Here is a 19,898-nt window from a genome sequence, read left to right as displayed (position 1 = left end):
GAAGTCACACCGCTGGTGTCCTGGACTGGGAAGTCCTAGGTCAAGAATTTAACCAGAAGTCCTGGCCGTTGGCAGCCGCAGGCAGTCTCCAGAGGATGCAAACTCTAGAAGAATGTGCCCACGGGCCGGCCCCTCGGGACTCCCACAGAACTAGGACAGCCCAACAGGGGCGAGCAGTAAAACAGGATAAAATTCACACCAGCGGTACTGCCTCTGAGTGGGAGCTTGCCGGAAGGAGGAACCCCAGAGTGAGAATTCCAATGACTTCAGGCACTGGAATCTTTAAAGTACTCACCAAAAAATAAGAGCTGGAATCAAAAACGTGATCAAGCAAAAAACACCACCAAAACTGACCCGGAAAATTTTTAAAAGAACTAAGTAAAATGCCTAGAAACAACATCCGGTTGGCAGATCAGAAACCCCCAGGAGAATCACCCACTGGGAACGAGGACGTAAAGGAAGTGGCAGGGTGGGGCGCAGAGGGACGCAGGGATAGAGATGTCGGGGGACAAAGCACGGGCCCCACGGCCTGGGGGTGCAGAGGGAGAAACAGTGTGGGAACGGCCGGGGGGCGGGGCTCCACAAAGTACACATGGATTCTGTAGTCGGACAGCTCCACGGTGTCTGAGATCTTTCTTCAATGTCCTGAGACGAAAACTGGATATTGCGGAGGGCATTTTACAGGAATAATTCACGTAAGAAGGACGATACAGAAGAAGACTGGGCTCAGTGACAATGCCCTGGCCCAAAGTCGGAGACGGACAGCATCGAAATAAGAAGTGAGGGGCGGCCTGAGGAGGCAGCAAACACAGTGCTCATGTGGCGATCTCCGAAGTGCTTCCCAAACAAACACTGACTTGTCTGCCCGCCTAACATCCTTACAAAGCGGGGACACCCCCTCACACACCCAGTTTTAAGGGTTCCTTTCTTTTTGTGTAAGGGCCTCCCGGGTGCTCAGAGCAGACAGAGAGGTGTACACAGGGTCACTCGGATGGGCTTTGCCACCAGACAGGCCCTGACCTGTGTCCCCACCCACCTTGTACTTGCCGCGCAACCCTGGAGAAGTCATCTGCCTTCTCGACGCCGACACCCGCTCTATAACCCGCAGACTGTCAAAAGGATGAAAGTCACCTAAAGAGACAATGTGTTTACGGTGTCAGCTTGGGCACAAGCGTCTCCTGTCCCTTGCCGGGTGTGAAACAAGTGCCCGACGCTCCTGGACAACAGGCCCCCTGTTGCGAGGGATGAAGCACAGACACGTCCCCTCGTCCCAGAGGGCGGCCGGCGCCTGCCCTCCCAGGAGCTCCTGGGCTGTCCTCCGGAATGATGCCTGAGAATCCCGGGGACACACGCAGCTGGTGAAGGACACCCCCAGCCCCACCGCTGTGCCCCTGGGCCCGGCACACATACCTCCCTAGACTGATGGCCCCACTCTGCCCACGGGCGCCAGGGTCGCTGCTGAGAACGTTCCGCAAGGGACCGCTTCTCTCACACGCTGCCAGGAACACACTCCACTCCCGTCAGCCCCCCGCGAGGCTGCCCACGGCACCGTCCCCTCCAACACAGCCCTGCCCCCCAGGACACTGAGCACCGGCACCCTGGCAGGAGACAACATCAGGAGACAGACGGCCGGGCCTGGACCACCCTCTCCATCCTGACCGCCGGGTCTGCAGCTGGGCCCAGGCTGCTCCACCAGAGGCTCCTCTCGAGGCTGCCTCCCTGAGGGGCCCTGGGCTCTCTCCCCGGCCTGAGTCACCTTCTGACCAACAGAGAGTCCACTCGTCTCTAGAACCCAACTACATGGTGACCGGGCTCTTTCTGGCAACCGAGCACTCAGAAGCCATGGCTGTGTGCCTGTGCCAGAGCCCTGAGAGATGCCAGGACAGGGTGCCTGCCCACCACCCAGCCTCCCCACCCACCGCCCAGCCTCCCCGCCCACCGTGCGGACCGCCCAGCCTCACTGCCCACAACAAGGGACACCCAGCCTCACTGCCCACCGCCCAGCCTCCCTGCCCACCGTGCGGGCCACCCAGCCTCACTGCCTACCATGCGGGCCACCCAGCCTCACTGCCCGCCAAACGGCCTCACCACCCGCCATGAGGGACGCCCAGCCTCACTGCCCGCTGGACGGCCTCACCGCCCGCCACTTGGAGCACGGGAACCCACAGCACTTTCCGCTGATACATGCGTTCACTTGCACTCCGTATGCAGCCACACATTTTTCGGATCTACAAAAAGGAAACAGTGACACTTGCTTGGCATCCCAGTGTTTGCTTTCTGGACAGGGACCATCCACATTCTCATTAAAACTGAGAACACGGTGATTCATCAGCATTAGCTAGAGCAAGAGTGGCATGAATCACTTTCGGCGATGGGATTTTAAAACCACCGTTATAAACTACTCTGGCTCCCACTCGTGTCAGAAACTAATTAATACCCCCAAAACCTTCACACCTTCGCTTTTTGAAAAGCTGATGATTTGCTGATCGATGTGTTTAGGGTCTGCCATGTGCCCCGGGCTGAAATAGCAAACGCTTTCTCTAACAACACAATGTCTACACGGACACACGTTCTTCAGGAAGCACCGGGGACGGCGGGAAGAGTCTGCACGCGTGGAGCCCAAGGACACGGCGCCGGCCCCCTGGACCCCACACGAAGCGGCGCTGAAACGGGCCTGCGGCTCGGAGCCACGGCCTCGGCCCCGCTGAGTGGAGGCGGACACCAAGGAGACCAAACGGGAAGGCAAACCGAGCGCCTTCACTATGCACCCGTGAGCACGGCGGTCCCGCGTGCTGGCGCGAGGCCAGGCAGGACGCGGGGCAGGGGCCGCCACGTCAGGCAGCAGGCACACAACAGCCGCAGAGCCCGGACGAGGGACACGTAGGGACCAGCACAACTGCGCGCGCAGCATGGGGGCTCAGAGCTGTGCGTGTACACGAGCTCCCGCACCAGGAGCTCTCCGGCTGTCGTCTGGGTCTCTGAACACGAGCGGGAACAGGACCCCAGCTCACAAGTTGTCACAGGCAGCCTGCGGCTCGTCGGCTAAGTGTCCAGGAGGAGCAGAAAGGAAACACACCGTGACCCGTTCCCTGTAGCCCACCCTGGCTCACCTTCTGTAGGAATCACCCCGGACCAGGACGGGAAGTGCTCTGGTCCACTCTCTAGTTTCTGGTGTTTTGCCTTTGGCCGGGAGGGGGTGGTGGTAACGAGGAAGAAGCCAGCCATCACCGCAACACGTTTTCTTCCCATGTTATCCGCCACTTGGGTGCCACAGCATTCGCAGAGCGCCCTCCTCCACCGCCCCTGCGTGCGTTCTGTGCCTTTCTTACCCGCGTCGACGGATACGCACGCATTTCCCCTGCTGCACACAGGCTGAACCAGCCACCCACCTGTGCGTCCCTCCCCTCCCCACGCCGCCCCAGGCGGCACCTCTTAGAGTCGTCCTGCTACGTGCCGAGGACGAGGAGTCGGTGGGCCACCGACGGATGGACATTTGGCTGGCCCAGCACTGACTCGCCTGCCTGTCCTTCCTCATGTGTGGCTGGCTCACTCCCCTGATGGAACCTGAGCTCCAGGACGGTCGGGCTGTGGCTGCCTGACTCACCACTGCACCTGCCTGGTAGGCAGTAAAGGTCAGCGGCCGCTTGCTGGGGAAGTCGGCTTGCCCTTCCAAATCAGCGCAAATGTCCCATCTGACTTCTCTATTAGGCAGCAAGCCCTCGTGGGAGGCCACCTGGCTCCTTGAGTGCAACGGCCCTCGGGCGCTCAGCAGAGCCACCGGACGTGCTCCCCCCAGCCCCTCAGACAAATCCAGCACAGCTCTGCGCCAGGGCCACATGCTAAGGTCACGTGCTCCCTGCTGTCTGCAAGGGCCCTTCTGGGTTCCGGGTTGCTGCGGCCCCACTGTGTGCCCCCAAGCCGTTCCTGGGAGCCACGTGCGTGGTGAACGTGATCTTTCCGTGTCTCACAAAAGTTCTCTTGGGTGGCCAATGCAAGAGCAGAACCTACTTTCATGAAGTTACAACACTCAACGCTGAACGGCTCCGATCTTTACCTGCCCCAACCCTGCAAATTAAAGTCCTATGCCGAAACCCGATTCCAAAACAAACTATTTGAATTTGTCATATCTTTTCAAATGTAATTGTGATTATTTCAAATTCCTACAGATGGGTCAGAAAAAGAGGAAAAAAAAAAACAGAAACAAAAATCTTTCAACAGAAATGAAAGATTAAAACCAAAGCCTCGGGGCACCTGGGTGGCTCGGCCGGTTAAGTGCCCCACTCTTGGTTTCAGCTCAGGTCATGATCTCTCAGTTCATGAGTTCAAGCCCCGAGTCAGGCTCTGCACTGACAGTTCGGAGCCTGCTTGGGATTCTCTTTCTCTGCCCCTCCCGCGGTCTCTCTCTCTCACTCACTCTCTCTCACTCAAAATAAATAAATAAACTTAAAAGCAAACCAAAGCCTCTATGACATGTGCAGAGCCCCCATGTTAAAGACCAGAGAATCTTGTACTCATTAAATTCAGTCCGTGTCAGATGGAAAGGCCAAATCCAAACACCAGAATGCTTTAAAAGGTGGAGTGCTCACAAATGGGAATTTTGTGTTCAATATCGCAGAAGACATGACTGGTGAGGCCCAGTGGGCACAGCCACGCTGGAAGGGGGAAATCCCAGCCAAGTCAACTAGGTCAGTTCACGGAAATTTGTGGGCAAACCCCACAAACACCACGACCCCGTGAGCCCGCGCTGGACCTGCGCGACCACTCTAGGCTCCTGCACCCCCGCCAGGGAGCCCCCTCCCCACAGAGCCGCCACGTGGCCCCAGGCCCGCCGGCAGCAGCTCGCACAACCCTGGATGCGGCTAAAGGCTGTTCTTGGCCACACTTCCCCTCACCCTAGACAAACGAGGGAAGCCGTCCCCTCCACCTTTTGTCTGGAGCGGACACGAAATGTGACCGGCTACTTTCCCTCTCCCACCCACCTCGTGCACACCTCCACACCCCCTCAACTGCGGCCCCTGACTATTGAGTCCTCCGGTTCGTTCCCTCATGTTTAACCCTGAAACCCGGCTGCAAATGCTCCGACATCAGAGCCCGCAGACGGCAGCGGGCACAGCGCCGGCTCCTGGCGGGTGTGCACTTTGATGGGCTTGGGGGCAGAGCCAGCTGGCTGCGAGACGCCGTTGCCCAGGGAACGGCCACTGAAGTGTGTGCTCGAGTGGGCACGGAGGCCTCTGCCGCCTCCACGGCCGCCGCTGTGCACGGGGAAGCCCAGCTGGTGCCCATTAGTGCGTGCGGCGGGGATGGCGAGCCAGTTCCAGAAGCTTCACTCTCCCCGCCGACGACCGGGCTTATCCCACTGCCTCCCTAATGAGCGCGCCATCCTGCACCCACCCAGAGAACATGCAGTGGACGGAGGGGCGTCCCGGGGATGTGCCCCAATTAACAGCTCTGGCCGACTGAACATGAGGGCACAGCCCTGCAGCCCCGCCAAGACCCATCCTCGCACTCGCTGTCACCTTCTCTTTCCTCTCTTTATTTCACTTAAAATGGCTTAAAATACAGGAAGAGGGTGGGGGTGATTGCTGAAGGCACAAAAGTAAAAGACTCATTTTAAACGTATCTATTTGATCACCAATCCCTTTAAAATGCGGAGGGCAACCGTTTTGAAATTCTGGGTCTCCCCGTGAAACGCAAAAAAACCCAAGTCACTTGGGGGACTTAATAACATTTTCTGTACTTACACACCTTTCATTTGACGCCTTCCAGGTGCTCCCATCTCTACAAACACCACAGGGGCTGAGGGTGGTCGACACGGGCAGTCTTCCCGTGACAGCCGCTGCAGGCTCAGGACGGGGGGGCCCGGGGCGTGGGCGGGGAGCTCACTGTGTGTGCGTGCCGCGTGTCCCCAGGTAACCCCGTCTCCTCCACACCTGACCACCGCAGGCCTGCCAAGACACAGCCACGCGCTGGCGCTGCACACGGAACTGAGCTAAGGGACCACGCGACGGGGAAGACGGACTCTGCAGCTGGAAGAGCCAAGTTTGAATCCTGGGTCTGGCTTAGCTACTCTGTGATCCTGGGGAAGAGTCTCCCATCAACGGCATTGGAGTGACATCTCCTCCACGGACGAGCCTGAGCAGGCAAAGACCTAGACGTCACCACACGGGACCAGCGAGCGCAAGCTTCCGCCTCCTGTCCCCCGGGTGCTGCCATCAGAGATGTGGACGTGCCGGCACGCACGCGGACGTGCCCGCCTGTACACCCTTTCTCTTGCCCTATCATCACATGCTCTCTGTCCTAACCTGGCTCCTGGGGACCCCTGGGCTCCCGCGAGCCCTGCCTCTGCTGCTCCCTTTCTGCACCCGCCCCGTGGCTTTCTGGTTTGTCTTCCCCTCTCCAGTGCTGCTCACGGGTTCTCCTTCCTTAGAGGGGCCTTGGTGGCCGGGGGGAGCCACTGCTCACTGGCCAGCGTGCTGTAAGAGTGTGTCACCTCTGGATGGGAGCCCCTCCTGAGCTCTGTCCCCCAACTGCAGGTGACACCCAGGCGGTGGCTCCCCTCAGCCCGAGCAGCAGGATGGGAACACAGCAGCCGGGCCCGATCTGCAGGGATGAGCAGCCTGAGCACAGGTGGCAGGAGTGAGAAGCAGGAATGGTGGCTGTGGGGGAGGGGGATAGGGTGGGAAACGGTGGGGGTGGCGGGGTGAGTCCTGCAACCCCGCCATGGAGAGACCGAGGGGCTGGCGGGGCCGCTGGCAGATACCTAGAGACCCGGCGTGTCTTCCTGGGGAAATTTTCCAAAACAAAAACTCAGACGGAACAAAAGACGTGTACGTATAGATTTCTAATACAGCTTTGCTTGTGGAGCAAAATACTGAAAATAAATGTCCGCCGACACAGAGTTGGTCAAATGCACCGGGATTCTCCACGCCAGGAGCGACCCTGGAAAGGACAAGCCCTACCTCCCATGCAGTCCACCAGCGGGCCTCCTGGGTCGGCGCGACCGTGGCCCCCGCTGCCGACTTCCTGTCCGCTGCAGGCAGGGTGCCAAACGGCAGCTCAGAAGACGACCAGGAGAGGGGACGGGGCGGTCCAACCACACCGCGGGGCAAGCCCTGGAGGGGGAGCTCGGGCAGACGACGGAGCCGGAGCCCCCGACGCCAGACGGCCCCGTGCAGGGCGGGGACGCAGGGCCTCCACCGCTGACCCGCGCTGGCCAACACCACGTCAGCCTCTGCTCAGTCAGGACGCGGGGCCCTCACGCCCGGCATCGGGGACCAAGGGCTCCAACGCGCTTGCCTTTCAGGACCACAGAGCCCTGAAACAGAAAGGGAGCTGCCCGCCACACGGAGGCCAGGCTCCCGCGACCGCACTGAAGCCACGGCCACGGCCCTCAGAGGCCGGCCGCTCATGGTTGTCTCCCCTGGGAACCCCATGTCGTGGCCTGAGGCCGAGAGCCACGGCGAAAGGCCAGGGGAGCGTGTCCTAGCTGCTGCCGTTCAAGTCTTCCCTGCCAACGGCCACCTAGAGCCACGACACGGGGGGATAACCACCCTTCCCGGGAGCCCCCCCTCCATCTTCCCAGACCCAGCTGCCCAGCACCAGGCGTTAGGGAGCAGAAAGGAGCCAATCCCAACGTGCCTGACTCCGGACCCGAGAACCCACGCGCTCCGCAGAGCCTTGTTCTTACCAAGCAGACTCAACCCATTTATAAGGCAAAGGGTATCTTACAACCGCTGCCGTTAGGACAAGCCAGGTGCACACGGCTCACGGCGGACACGGTCGCCGTTAACCTCCAGCTGCCAGATGCTAAGATGCAGAAGCAGCAGGACAAAGACCATCCAGGAGGCTGTCCTGCCCACTGTGTCCTGGGGACATGGGGACACCTAGGGGTGAGGGGCATCTGGTGCGTGACTCTGGAAATTCAGCACACAGAAGGCGGTGTGGCCTCGGGGGCAGGGATGCCCGATACTCCCTTGAGCCTCCCAGAGAGCCGTGCAGAGGACAGGCCCCGGAACCCCCCAGACCACACGCCAGCAGGGACCTCTGTGTCCGCCTGCCCCAGGGCGCACACAGCCAGGGACAGACCCGGCCCCGCCCTGACTCCGGAACCACGGCCTCTGCCCTGGGCCTGCCCACGAGCAGGGGCTGCACAGACAGCCAGCGAGGGAAGACGCGCTGACCTGCTTCCGCTGGCACGCAAGCCCCAGGTGGGCAGGGGGTCTAGATAACGCGACTCCTGTTTTCCCAGCATCAAGACACTTGCCTGGCATACAGCACGCACCCGCGGTCGCAGCGGAAAGACGGACGGACCGATGCCGGTGGTCACACGCTCTGGCAGCCACTGGTCCCCTGAGTGCCCGCACGCAGTCAGGCTCTCTGTCTCCTAAGGGGAAGGCAAGACACGGAGGCCGCTCCCGCAGGGACGCAAGCAGGGAAGCATGGACGACTTCCGTCCCTCCCCCGCGGCCCCGTTTGAACCCGCCTCTCCCCCGACGCCCCACCGCACTGCCTCCTCGCACCACTCCTCCGTCTTTTGTGTTTCTTTTCACCCAGAACCGTTTCTGCGTTTCTGCGAAGCGGCCCGGACGGGTTGGTGGGGGGAGGGGGCGGTCACGGACAGGCGCGTATGGGCTCCTAGCCGACTGCTCGGCCGCCGTTCCTAGGCGAGGCTTTCTGGCCAGAGTGTGGTGCTCTTCCCCCACCCCAGGCTGGCGCGTGTTTGGTGGGGACCAAGAATCCGGGGAGACGATGAACGTGGACAGTGAGGAGTCGGTGCCCAGGGGGAGGCGGCAGAGAGGAGGAGGGGGCAGCCGTCTTCCAGCTCCCTCGATGGAGAGCGAGAGATGGGGTTTTTCACCTTCCACTTCTGCTAACTGTGGACAGAGGCCCCCGAAATACAGGTCACTGTCTCATCAAAAAACAAAAAGGCAATTCAAATGCTAAATCTTAAGCATGCTTTGGAGGCCACTTACTAGCTTCTGAAATTTCACTTAATCGGCGAACTCCTTGGAAAGTTACCAGAGGACCAAGAGATCACCGTCAAATGCCAAAACGGACAGCCGAGGAAGGTGCCTCCATCGTGCGGTGGGCGCAGGGGCCGGGAGCGTGGTCCTGCTCTCTGCCAGGCAGCACCACGCCATAGCAGCATCGGTGGTGGAGGGCACCACGAACAAGACACAGGAAGTACTCTCCATCACAGAGCCAGGCCTCCACGCGGGCCTCAGGAGAACAGAGCAGGCTGGACCGTGCTGCTCCTCCCCACCCAGGGCTCCCCAGGTGTCTGCGCTGGACCTGTCAGCCAGGGATGTCGGCCGCTTGACTCGAGAGCAAACGTGCCGATCCCGGTGGACAGAGCCACCTTGGAACCGTCTCAGAGCAGAGCTGGTGGCCGAGAGCACGACCAGACTGCAGCATCGTGAGGGCACACGTTCACCTCTGCGCCCGACCTGGGGAAACAGACGCGTCTTCTCCAAAGCACGGAACCAGGATGTGCCTTTCTGGGAGCCTGTGGGGAGGGGGCTTCCTCAACGAGATTCCGGCCCAGCCAGTGCTTCCCAGGACGGGCTGGGAGGGGCTCTCGCCAATATTCACGGCCAGCAGGGTCAACGCGGCCCCGCCCTCAAGGAGCCTGGACGTGCTGTGTCCTAGGCCACACGGAACTCGGATGCCACCCTCCTGCCCGCGGGGGCGGGGCGCTCTTTCAGGATCTCCTTTGGTCACAAGGTCGGGCTGCAAATCCACGGCTCTCAGGCACCGCCTGGCTTTCCCGAGCTTCGGTCACCCGCTTCACCGTCCTCCTCGGCTGTACTGCTCTGTTAGTGTCCCCCCGGGTTCTGGGCGAGGGGCCAAGGACAGGCGCACCACCTGGCAGACCGCCTGCTTCCCTCCCTGCCTGCAGGGCCCTCCTTTCTCAGTGACCCCTGGGTCACAGTGTTCTTCTATCTGGGTTTCCTCGTACAGTTGCGCAACAAGAACACCAGCCTTACAACGTTCTCCCTCTCTGTGCAGACAGGGCCGGGCGATGGGACCCAGGGACCCCAAGACGACTGCCGGCCAACGGCAAGAACTGAGAGTGGGGCAAGTGATGGCAAGGCGGCCCAGTCCCAAGTGACCCGGGTCCTCTCTCCCCCGCCCAGCATACCCCGCCTGCTCCCTGCTCTGTGCTGGCTCCCTCCGGACGTGGCCCCTCTTCTCTGTCACGTCCCAAGGTGAGCCCCTTGGCTCTGAGGCCCCCGTGGTGCTTCCTGCCCTCAGCTAGGCTCCCGTCACCCCGCCGGCCCAGGGGCAGCACACACAGTTCACACCTGCGTGTCCCGGCTGCGACCCATCTCCGGAGATGAGATGGGTCCACCCGCATCGCGGTGGACATCCCCACGTGCCCGGAGTGCCGCGTGCCCTCACAGGCGCTGCTGACCACAGCTCTGCCCCACAGTCCTCCAAGGCCCCGCCACGGCTCTGCTCTGCCTCCGGCTGCCTTCTCTCTAGAGCTCGCTCCCCGCCTGACCCAACACCACTGGTCCCCTGCCCACACAGGCCCCGGGGGCATCCTCTACGGGCTGGCCGCCCCCCAGATGGCAACCTTTGTCCTGCACGCCCAAGCCGGTGGCGGCTACACCCCGGGGGCGGAAAAGCCCGGGCGGACGGACGGCCCTCGCCCCTCCACCTCCACACTTGCTCCCTCCTCGGGACCAGGGCCCGCAGGCCGACCCCTGGCCTCTCACGCCAGCCTGCCTCCTCTTCGCTCTCGGGGCACCAGCCGTCCGCCACCCACACTCCGACTCGCCTCACGCAGCCCAGGCCAGACCCCAAGCCGGCTCCTCCTCCTGAGAGGCGACCCCCCCGCATCTTACCACGGGGCGCACGCGCGCACACACACGTGCATGCACACACGCACACGCAGCACGTGTGCGCACTCTCCTGCACCCAGTGCACACTCGACACGTATTCACACACTCGTAGCACACGCACACGGTCTCTCACACACACGCAGCTCATGTACGGACTTTCTCCCACACGCTTGGCGCGTACACACACTTATTCGCACACAGCACATGCACACATGGAGTCCTTGCATACACCTTCTCAATCACAATCACGCTCGCACATGTGCACGCACACATACCCTCATTCACGCGGCACGTGCACACCCTCACCCACAGTGCACACTCACACCCGGCACGTGCACACCCTCACCCACAGCACACGCGCACGCCCTCACAGCATGTGCACACGCACACTGTCACGCACTCTCGTTCTCCCCTCCTCTGCAGGCACTCAAATCGCACTTCCTCAAACAAGTCCGTCCCAGGCGGTCAGCGCCCCGCCCGCTCAGTCTCCACCCTGGCACGTGCTTTAGTCTGCTCTCCTAAGGCTTTCCTTCACCAGAGACCGTATTTACGCTGACGCACTGCCCCTCTACTCCCGCAGCCCCGCAAGGGCCCCCGTCTGGTTCACGGCCGCGCCCCCAGGTTCTCAGTGGTGCCTGGCATGCAGCGAATGCTCAGAGACAGATGCTGAGTGAGTAAGCACGACGCGTCATATGAAGAACACAAGAGACTGTTGAAACGCAAAAGGACACAAATTCACGATCCCTTTTAAAGGTGCTATTTTACCGCTGAAACGTGACGGGAGGTTGGGTATAGAGATTATAACGTAGGGAATCAAATGTTCCCGGGAACCACAGTGAGGAGAAAATCTTTCCCCCTGAGACTTGGCCACAGCAGTCAGCTGCACCCTGATGCTTATTTAGGAATGTTTCCTAAAGGTTATTAATCCCAACTCGGTCTCTGCGGTGAACTGAAGGTGTCCCGGGGCTCCCCGGGGAGGAAAGTGACGGGGGCAGGAGGAAACGGACAGCTGAGGGCGGGCACACTGGGACACAGAACGCAAGTCCCTCCGGTGAGAGCGGGCAGCGGCCTGCGGGACAGGGAGGGAGTGGTGAACAGGGGGCGTGACTCCCACGGGCCCTCCTCTGATGGGCCAGACCGACTGCCACCAAATCACATGTGGCAGCAGGTCAGACGGGCTTCTGTGTCTGCCTGACCAAAGCAGGAAGGACACAGAGCAAACCTGCCATTTCTCCCAAGGCTACAGGCAGGCCAGAGAGAGCAGGTGAACTTCACGCTCTCAGATCCGACCCTCTGTTTTCTCATCAGGAAGGGAACAGGCTTACACTTCAGCTTCTGCCCAAGTTCCTGAGAGATTCCCCAGTTCTGGCGTCGACGAGGGCACCTGGTGGCTCTGACACCAGGTCTCCACGCTACAGAACACGCCTCTGGCCACGTCGGAATGCCAGTCCCCCGAGCGCCAGCCCCCACCGGACACCAGCCCCCACCTGGACGTGAGCCCCCCGACCTGAGCGCCAGCCCCACCTCAGCACCAGTGCCCACGGCAGTGAGGGACGGCGAGGGGTGAGGAGAGACCGCTCGAGTAGGATCACAGTCACTTGGAGGTCAAGAATTCAATTTTTTTGTAATTAGAATTCACATCGATGCAAAATGGGATGCCATCTTATGTGAATAGTACACAGTTCATTACATACCTGAATGCCTTCTCTGTATCAGATTCTGCTAGGCATTGAATATTTATAATTTATAACCTATCTCCTTTCAAAAAGGATCCAGGAAAGATGGCTGCTTGCTAAATGCGTTATGATGTAGACCAAAATTATATTACAAAAAAGAGGCTATGTCATATTTTTTAAACGAGTTTTATCTAAATACCTGCTAAGACGATAGTTTTAAAAGCAATCAGCATGCGTGCATATTTAGTATTTAGTATATGGGGGTGACCCAGCGAAGGAGTGAGTGTTAGGAGCTGGACCAGGAACCTTCCAAGCCTTCTCTCATCTAATGGACACAAGAGATCTGCAGCGTACTGTGTTTTATGCCGGGGTGCTATCATTTTATAAAGAGCAAAACCAATGTTCTAGAGCGCCAGCCACCTTCCAGACTCCCCTGGAGTTGGATATTACACAGGGTGGCTGACGCAGTCACTGCTCACGATGTCCCACGGCTATAAAATGGCAGTCGGGGTTCAGATGGAACTCAACCGGACGCCAAAGCCTGTCTGCGCCCTCGTCCTTGGGCCATCACAGGGGCATCACCCCAGGTATCCGCTGCTGGACAACACAGTGGCCTGGGGGCCCCTGTGTCCCGCTCTCTGAAGAGGGACTTAGGTCAACAGTCACAATTCTGGCCTCCTGCTAAAATCACTCAGAGATGGTCTAAAACTCCTAGTGCCAGCACGCTATTGGAAAACGTCTAACTCAAGGTGAGGCCCAGGGACAGGGACGTCTACAAGGAACTCGAGCGATCCTAGCACGTGGCCAGCTGGAGGGCCTGTCATTCACTTTATGTCAGTGGCTTGTCATCTCCAGGCGCACTCTGTAAACCAACCATCCAGTGATGGTCACGCACCTCCTACGTTCCAGACTCATGTCTCTTACGATGGTGATGGGGACCGCCGTGCCTCCTGTTCACAGCTGGCCTACTGTGTGCACCTCATGCACGAACCTCCTTAATCCTATCACAACCTCCCCAAGCAGGTGCTACTACCCTCTTACAAATGGTGAGAACCTGTACCTCAGGGAGCCAAAGGTCTGCCCCAAGATCACTGGACCCACAGAGAGCTGGGACTCAGACCCAGGTGCATCTGGCTCTCACATCTATGTCCCACACTTCCTCCCAGGCCAGCCCAGGATGGACAGGTGAGGACCTCCTAACAGCCCTGAGCTGTGTGAGCACAGGACTGCAAGACGGCCTCTCTCGCCACCGTGGAGTGGGGGAAGGGGGGGGGCAGTGGAAGGGGGCTCCAAGTGAAACCCGAACCCCTGGGGTTCCTGAAGGTGGGGCCTTCGGGAAGGCAGGGCTCCACCCTCATGATGGGTTCAGAGCCCGTGTAGGAGACACGCCAGGGTGCTCGCCAGCCCTTTACCATCTGAGCACAGCCACCTATGAGCCAGGAGGGGGTTCTCGCCAGACGCTGAACAGGCCCCAATTCGGGCTCCAGCCTCCAGAACCATGAGAAACACGTGTCTGTTGTTTGTAGGCAAGCCAGTCTGCGGTATTTTGTAGTAGCAGCCAAACGGGTCAGGACAAAGATTCGACTCTTACCAAAACTAATAAAATATGAGGCAGAGATGGACGGGGAGGTGTTTTGTCAAAAACACTAAAACTAAATAGAAACTCTGGTGGCTGGGTCTGGAAAGAACCACGCCATTAGTTGGGGAAAAAACGAAAAAGTGACAAAACACGAGAATCGCTTTTTCACGGTAAACGAGGCATTCTGAACCAGCAGTGTGAACCCTTCCAGGCCAAACACGGGCCCGCGGGCTAACAAAAGCCGCCCTCGGCTGCACCAGCCTTCCCAGGCCTTCCGCGTTCCCTTCGTTGCCCACTGCCTCCCAGATGCCGCCGTGGACAAACTGCACCACCACAGCCACAGCCTGGAGGCGTCATCTGCCCACTGACGCGGGCTCAGAGCTTGCTGATGGCCCTGTGAGCGAGCGTCACACCAGCGTCCATCCCAGGACTGGTCATGGGATGCATGGCGAAAGGCGCGGTGGCCCCGGCCGGGGGGGCTCACTGGAGGGCCCCCAGGCTACCCTTGTCACCACAAGGCCACGTGCTCCAGGCGCTCAGAGGAGACAAGCAGACACATGGCCTGCCGTCCGCCTGGTCCGTGGGAACTGTGGGGCTGGCTGCCGTGGGCACCTCCATGGTCTCCGCTGGGCCCTGCCCACGCTCGCTGTGGTGCCCCTGGCGCACAGGCCACAGTGGCGGGCATCTCACACGGGAACTTTCTTAGTGCCACCCAGGAACACCCCCCTCCCTCCCCCAGCCCAGGAAACACCAGCTGCCATTTAAGGCCGTGTTCAGGTCTTCAACTTCACTATGGGCAACTCTGACTCTTGCCCAGGACGCCATCATCCACGAGCGTCCAGGTCTGCTTTAGCGCGGGGCGAGCGACAGACAGCACGCCGGCCGCTCGGTGAGAGGCGCCTTCTCTGAACTTAATGCAGTGGAACCGGGGCCACTTCAGCGGCACAGACTCCAACTCGGGAACAGGTACCAACCGCACTAGTGCTCTGATGATACCCACGGTGCAAACGCTCTTTTCACTCCTCCACTTCAAACGTTTAATAAGCAATTCATTATAAACAACAAACATCTAACAAATACTTTTAAAAGGAGAAGTAGAAGCGAGTTTTGCTGTATGATGACGACTCTTCCATGGGTCTAGCAGCAAACACGAGACAGATCATCGTAACTGGGTCACTGCTCTCAACCAGTCGAGGTGACCTTGTTCACCTGGGTCTGTCCAAGACCCGGATTCCATCCTGCCCTCTGCCCTCACACCCTCCCCCCGCCCTCCTCCCCCTGCACACCCACGCCCTCCATCCAGCCCATTCCAGTCGTCCTTCCTTTGCATGGACCCCAGGGCTTTGACCTTTCTTCCATCTCCAATGTCTGGGTCCCAGCCCCTCACTGCCTCTGACTTGCCATCCTGGGGGACTTCCAACTGGGAGCCGACTTTGTCTCCTACCTCAGATGACACCTTCAGCCTCTCCCAGCACAACTGAGGGCAGGTGGTAGGAGGGAGAATCTCTCTCTCTCACGGCGTCCCCAGGGGTAGTGCAACACCCCTCAGTGTCCACGATCCTGGACACGGCACCAGGGGGGCCTCACTCGTCCCTTGTGGCTCCAGTGTCTGGGCCGGGGTGGCACACGCTGGGAGTTCATCACGTACGTGTAATTGTGCAGGAAGGACCGGCGGAGCCCGCGTGAAGAGACACCCCTCACTGGGCGTGTGGATGGAGCCGCTAAGTGAATAAAAGTGGTTGGGGGTGACGGGAAAGGAGGGCGTTGGAAAGGAAGGAGAGGATGTGCAGAAACCACTGACCCGAGAGCCACGTGCACTAAGACTGAGGCCCTAGACCCACAGCCACGGAGTGGCACAGTCACAGCCTCGCTCTCCTCATCCGCGGGCCAAGAGACTCCACCTGTTATCACACGCTCACTGAGACGGAAGCTGAGCAGAGCCCGGTAAACAGTAAGCGTTCAATGAGCAACGACAGAAGGGATCTAGACTAGCTGCTTACTGAAGTCTCATCCCTGTCGGACAGTCCCGTCGTGCGGTGAGCCACCGGACGACCTCCCGGCCCAGCCTCACGAGGAGGCACCAGACCTTCCCCCGTCTCCTAATCCAGGGACAACAAACTTCCCATGAAGGGCCAGACAGTCAATATTTTTAGCTTTGGGGGCCATACAGTCCCTGCTGCGATGACTCCAACGTGACATTTCATCACGAGGACAGCCGGGATGCCACGTGAGTGCGGCTGTGTGGCAACAGAACTTGATTGATGAGACCAGGCAGTGGGCCCGATTTAACCCATTAGCTCTCCGGTTTGCTGCTGTCCTAGACTATGAAAAGGTTCTGCTTCGTTTTACGTAGACCCAGGTCAGACCCTTCGTGCGTTTGCCGACTCACTACACCCAACAAATGCTTTCGGTGCTTGCTACGTGCCAGGCCCTTTTGAACGTGGGGAGCAGAGCGGGGAGCAATGCTGAGTCGTCGCCCGCTCCAGACGGCGGTGACCCACGGAAAACTTTCCAGTGTCTCGCTCCATTCGCTGTCCGATCCCCTCACCCCTAACAGACGCTGTCGGCAGAGATCGGCGGCTCCGGTCTCAGCCGTGTTACGGGCCGGGGTTTCCTGCAACAGGAAAAAATAGGTTCTGTGGCTTTAAAAAAGAAAGTTTTCAAATCACTGGTCTGCACCAGGTGTCACCGTTTAACGGGTGGCTGGCGTGTGGCACCAGTCCTGCTGACATCTACTCCTTGCCCTGCCGTGTCCCAGGAGACAACACTGATGTATGTGGACCAATGCATGGCTTCCAAAATCACCCTGGTCCCACCCTCGGTCCCACGGTCCTCACGGTGTTTGCAGACTGCTTCCCGCTGACACTCAGGGCCACCACAGTCACAGTCCGGGTCGCCACGTACCTTCACGGGCTCCTGGATCTGCTCTCCTGGGAGCGCACTCGGGTGTCTCTGCGTGACACTGTGACTGAATAATGGCAGGCAGGGGCCAACCCCTCCAACGCTCTCTCTCCTGCGGGGAAAGGGGACCCCCAGCCAGCACACTCCATCCGGCCCCGGCAAGGTGGGCAGCCCCGCCCTCTCCCATGAGGGCACCCCGAGGTCCGCACGGATGCATCCCACGTGGAGCAGCGCACTGCCCTGGGGCAGCTTCATGGAGAGCTGGGCGCGTCCTGACAGAGGATGTCACCGAAGCCAGGGCACATGGCTCCCTCCGCCACCGCGCCCCCGTGTCTGGGAAGAAACGCCAGTCCTCTCTGAACAGCCCTTCCCCGCAGTGACAGCCCCCGTTCTCATTGTTCACCAAGAGCAGGCGGCCGGCAGGCAGCCGGGTGCCGCGAGGCCGCATCGGCATCCGCCCCAGGCTACCCTCACGGGGTTTTCCGGAATCTTCTCTCTGCCAGCCTCCCAGGCTTGCCCACCTTCCCGTGTGGCGCTTCGCCGCGCGGGCGGGCGGAAACCGCTCCTCTGACACGCACAGCTACAGGCAGATATGACCCGACCAAGTATTTCCTATTACGTGCAGGGCCTCGTAGAGTAGAGCCCAAAGGTCCCATGAACTTTCTGTTTCACAGGCAGATGACACTGCTGACTCTTACGGAGCCGCTAAAGCCACCATCTGCGGTTACGTTCGCGCGTCAGAACGAGACCCGCCCCCTGCACATGCGGGGCGCGGTCACACGCCCGCTACCGCTCCCCCCGGGTCTGCCAGGTCACAGCCGACAGACATCCTGACGGCCTGCCCTCGAGATGTCGCCCGGCCAGCAGTGCTCCTCCCGGGGACGAGCCGTCGAGCTCCCCCTGAGCGCCGGCTTCTAGAGCAGGGACGGAAAGGACCCGGGCCCCCACTCTGCCACGGCTCTTGCTGGTGGCGATGCTGGCCACCCGCAAACACGCCGTGGACGATCGGATGCCACGGCCTCCGCGGCGCCTTTCCTCGGAAGCCCTCCGGATCTCCAGCGCCGGAAAGGAGGAGGAGGCGCGGCAAAGCGTGGCGACGCCGCCGGGCAGGCGTGGCCGGATCGCGGCCTCAACAGCCGGAGCCACGCGGAACTGGCGTTTTTATAGGTCGGAACCATCGAATTCGTACCGCCGCGCCTAACCTCCCCCATTGCATGCTGCAAAGCGAACGTCCTGGATGGCGCTAAGGTGGTTTACAAATGCCAGAAGGCCAGCGTCCTATTCGGTCTGTTCGAGGGACCGTGATGTGATCCCTGCAGCACCTGCATTTTCTATCTGAACCGGGACAGTGGGTGACGCACGTGAATGCCTGGCGGCCCCAAGGCACATTGGCCAGCGATGCCTCTGGTTCCTGCCTCCTCTCCTCTCCCCTCCCCTCCTCTCCAGAGATGCCTCTCCTTCCCACCTCCTCCCCTCTCCTCTTCTTCCCACCTCCTCCCCTCTCCTCTTCTTCCCACCTCCTCTCCTCTCTTCTCCCCTCCCCTCCCCTCCTCTCCAGAGATGCCTCTCCTTCCTGCCTCTTCTCCTCTCCTCTCCCTCCTCTGCTCTCTTCTTCCCACCTCCTCTCCTCTCCTGTTCTTCCCACCTCCTCTCTTCTCCTCTCCCCTCCCCTCCCCTCCTCTCCAGAGATGCCTCTCCTTCCCACCTCCTGGCCTCTCCCCTCCCCTCCTCTCCAGAGATGCCTCTCCTTCCTGCCTCCTCTCCTCTCCTGTCCCTCCTCTCCTCTCCCTCTTCTCCCTACTCTCCTCTCCCTCCTTCCCACCTCCTGGCCTCTCCTCTCCTCTCTCCTCTCCTCTCCTCTCCTCGAGCTACTGGCCCGGTTTCAGCAGGGGGCACTCAGGCACCCACCCCCTCATACACTCCTAATGTTTCATAATCTGTTGCTGAAAACACGTGCCTGGGTGTCACTGATGTCTAGGACTGTGTCCCTCCTCTCAGACTCTCAGACCTGTGTGTCTGTTTCAACTACTTCCCACAGATGGAGTCAAAAGTGCTTTGAATATCTGCCTAAATGCCCTATCATAGCCCTGCTTGCCAGGACCAGTTTCCATGGGGAAAAAAATCAACTAGAAACAAACAAACAAAAAGAAGCTGTATACCATCCGTCTCCTGCAGAACTAAGGCAGAAAGTCCCAATCGCAGAAACATCTGACCAGCCAACAGTGTGTTTGTAACCAGCTGCCATCCAGAGCACATACGTGCTCTACAGAGAGATGTATGTTGTGGGTCACAAACCACAAAGGAGCAGAGTCTATCAACCCAAAGTGCAGTGGAAGTTCCTGCAGACTCATCCCAGAACGTTCTCCGTGCGCCCTGCATGGTAAGACCTTGTTCTCCGGGGTATATTTGAGTTTCCAAAATAGTCAAAAATCTCAGAATCCAGCATGACTAATGAGATCGGTAAGCAAACAGGACAGGGTCATCAGGGGCCAAAAAGTACTGTCTAAAGTCAGGAGAAAGATTTTCTTAGACAGCAATGAAGCGGGTTCTTAAAGCAAATCCCAAACGGGTCCCAAAGGTCTTGAGCGTGGCGGTGACAGGGACCGGCAGAGGTCGCACTCAGCGGGAGGAGCAGGACCTACTCTACAGTCTCCGTTTAAGATGATACGGTTGCCCTTGCTCTGCAAGCACCCCCGGGAGTTAGCAAGTCCATTGTCAGTGAGGTCAGTGGGTGGCCGTGGAGACCACACCTTCTTCCACACAAGCACTGGTGGGCATTCGAACTCTGAGGAGAACCGGACAGGAGTCGGCCACTCGAATGCCTGATGTCGGGGGCTCTCCCAGGGCCGGCTGCCGGGTCAGGGCCGAGCCAGGCCCAGCACTGGTAATTTGGGG

At 59.7% G+C, this 19,898-nt stretch overlaps 1 protein-coding gene across 8 annotated transcripts in view; it reads right to left on the bottom strand.

The window, feature by feature from the left end:
• The window catches only part of EIPR1 (EARP complex and GARP complex interacting protein 1), a 121,295-nt gene that overhangs the window by 48,660 nt on the left and 52,737 nt on the right, over positions 1–19,898 (bottom strand). Inside the window, exon 1 of one of the 8 annotated variants that reach the window (XM_045055025.1) lies at positions 19,163–19,226. The exons of 4 other annotated variants lie outside the window; for them this stretch is intronic. In XM_045055025.1, coding sequence (XP_044910960.1) covers positions 19,163–19,211 — 49 coding nt within the window. In that variant the 5' untranslated portion in view covers positions 19,212–19,226. Of the gene's footprint in view, positions 1–17,006; positions 17,503–17,524; positions 17,873–19,162; positions 19,227–19,898 lie in introns of those variants that run through there. 3 more of the 8 variants (XM_045055027.1, XM_045055026.1, XM_045055024.1) reach the window with 3 other exon arrangements.

The sequence above is a fragment of the Felis catus genome, chromosome A3 (genome assembly GCF_018350175.1).
Source record: "Felis catus isolate Fca126 chromosome A3, F.catus_Fca126_mat1.0, whole genome shotgun sequence".
In the NCBI taxonomy this organism is placed as follows: Eukaryota; Metazoa; Chordata; class Mammalia; order Carnivora; family Felidae; genus Felis; species Felis catus.
This window is presented reverse-complemented; position numbering and strand designations above follow the sequence as displayed.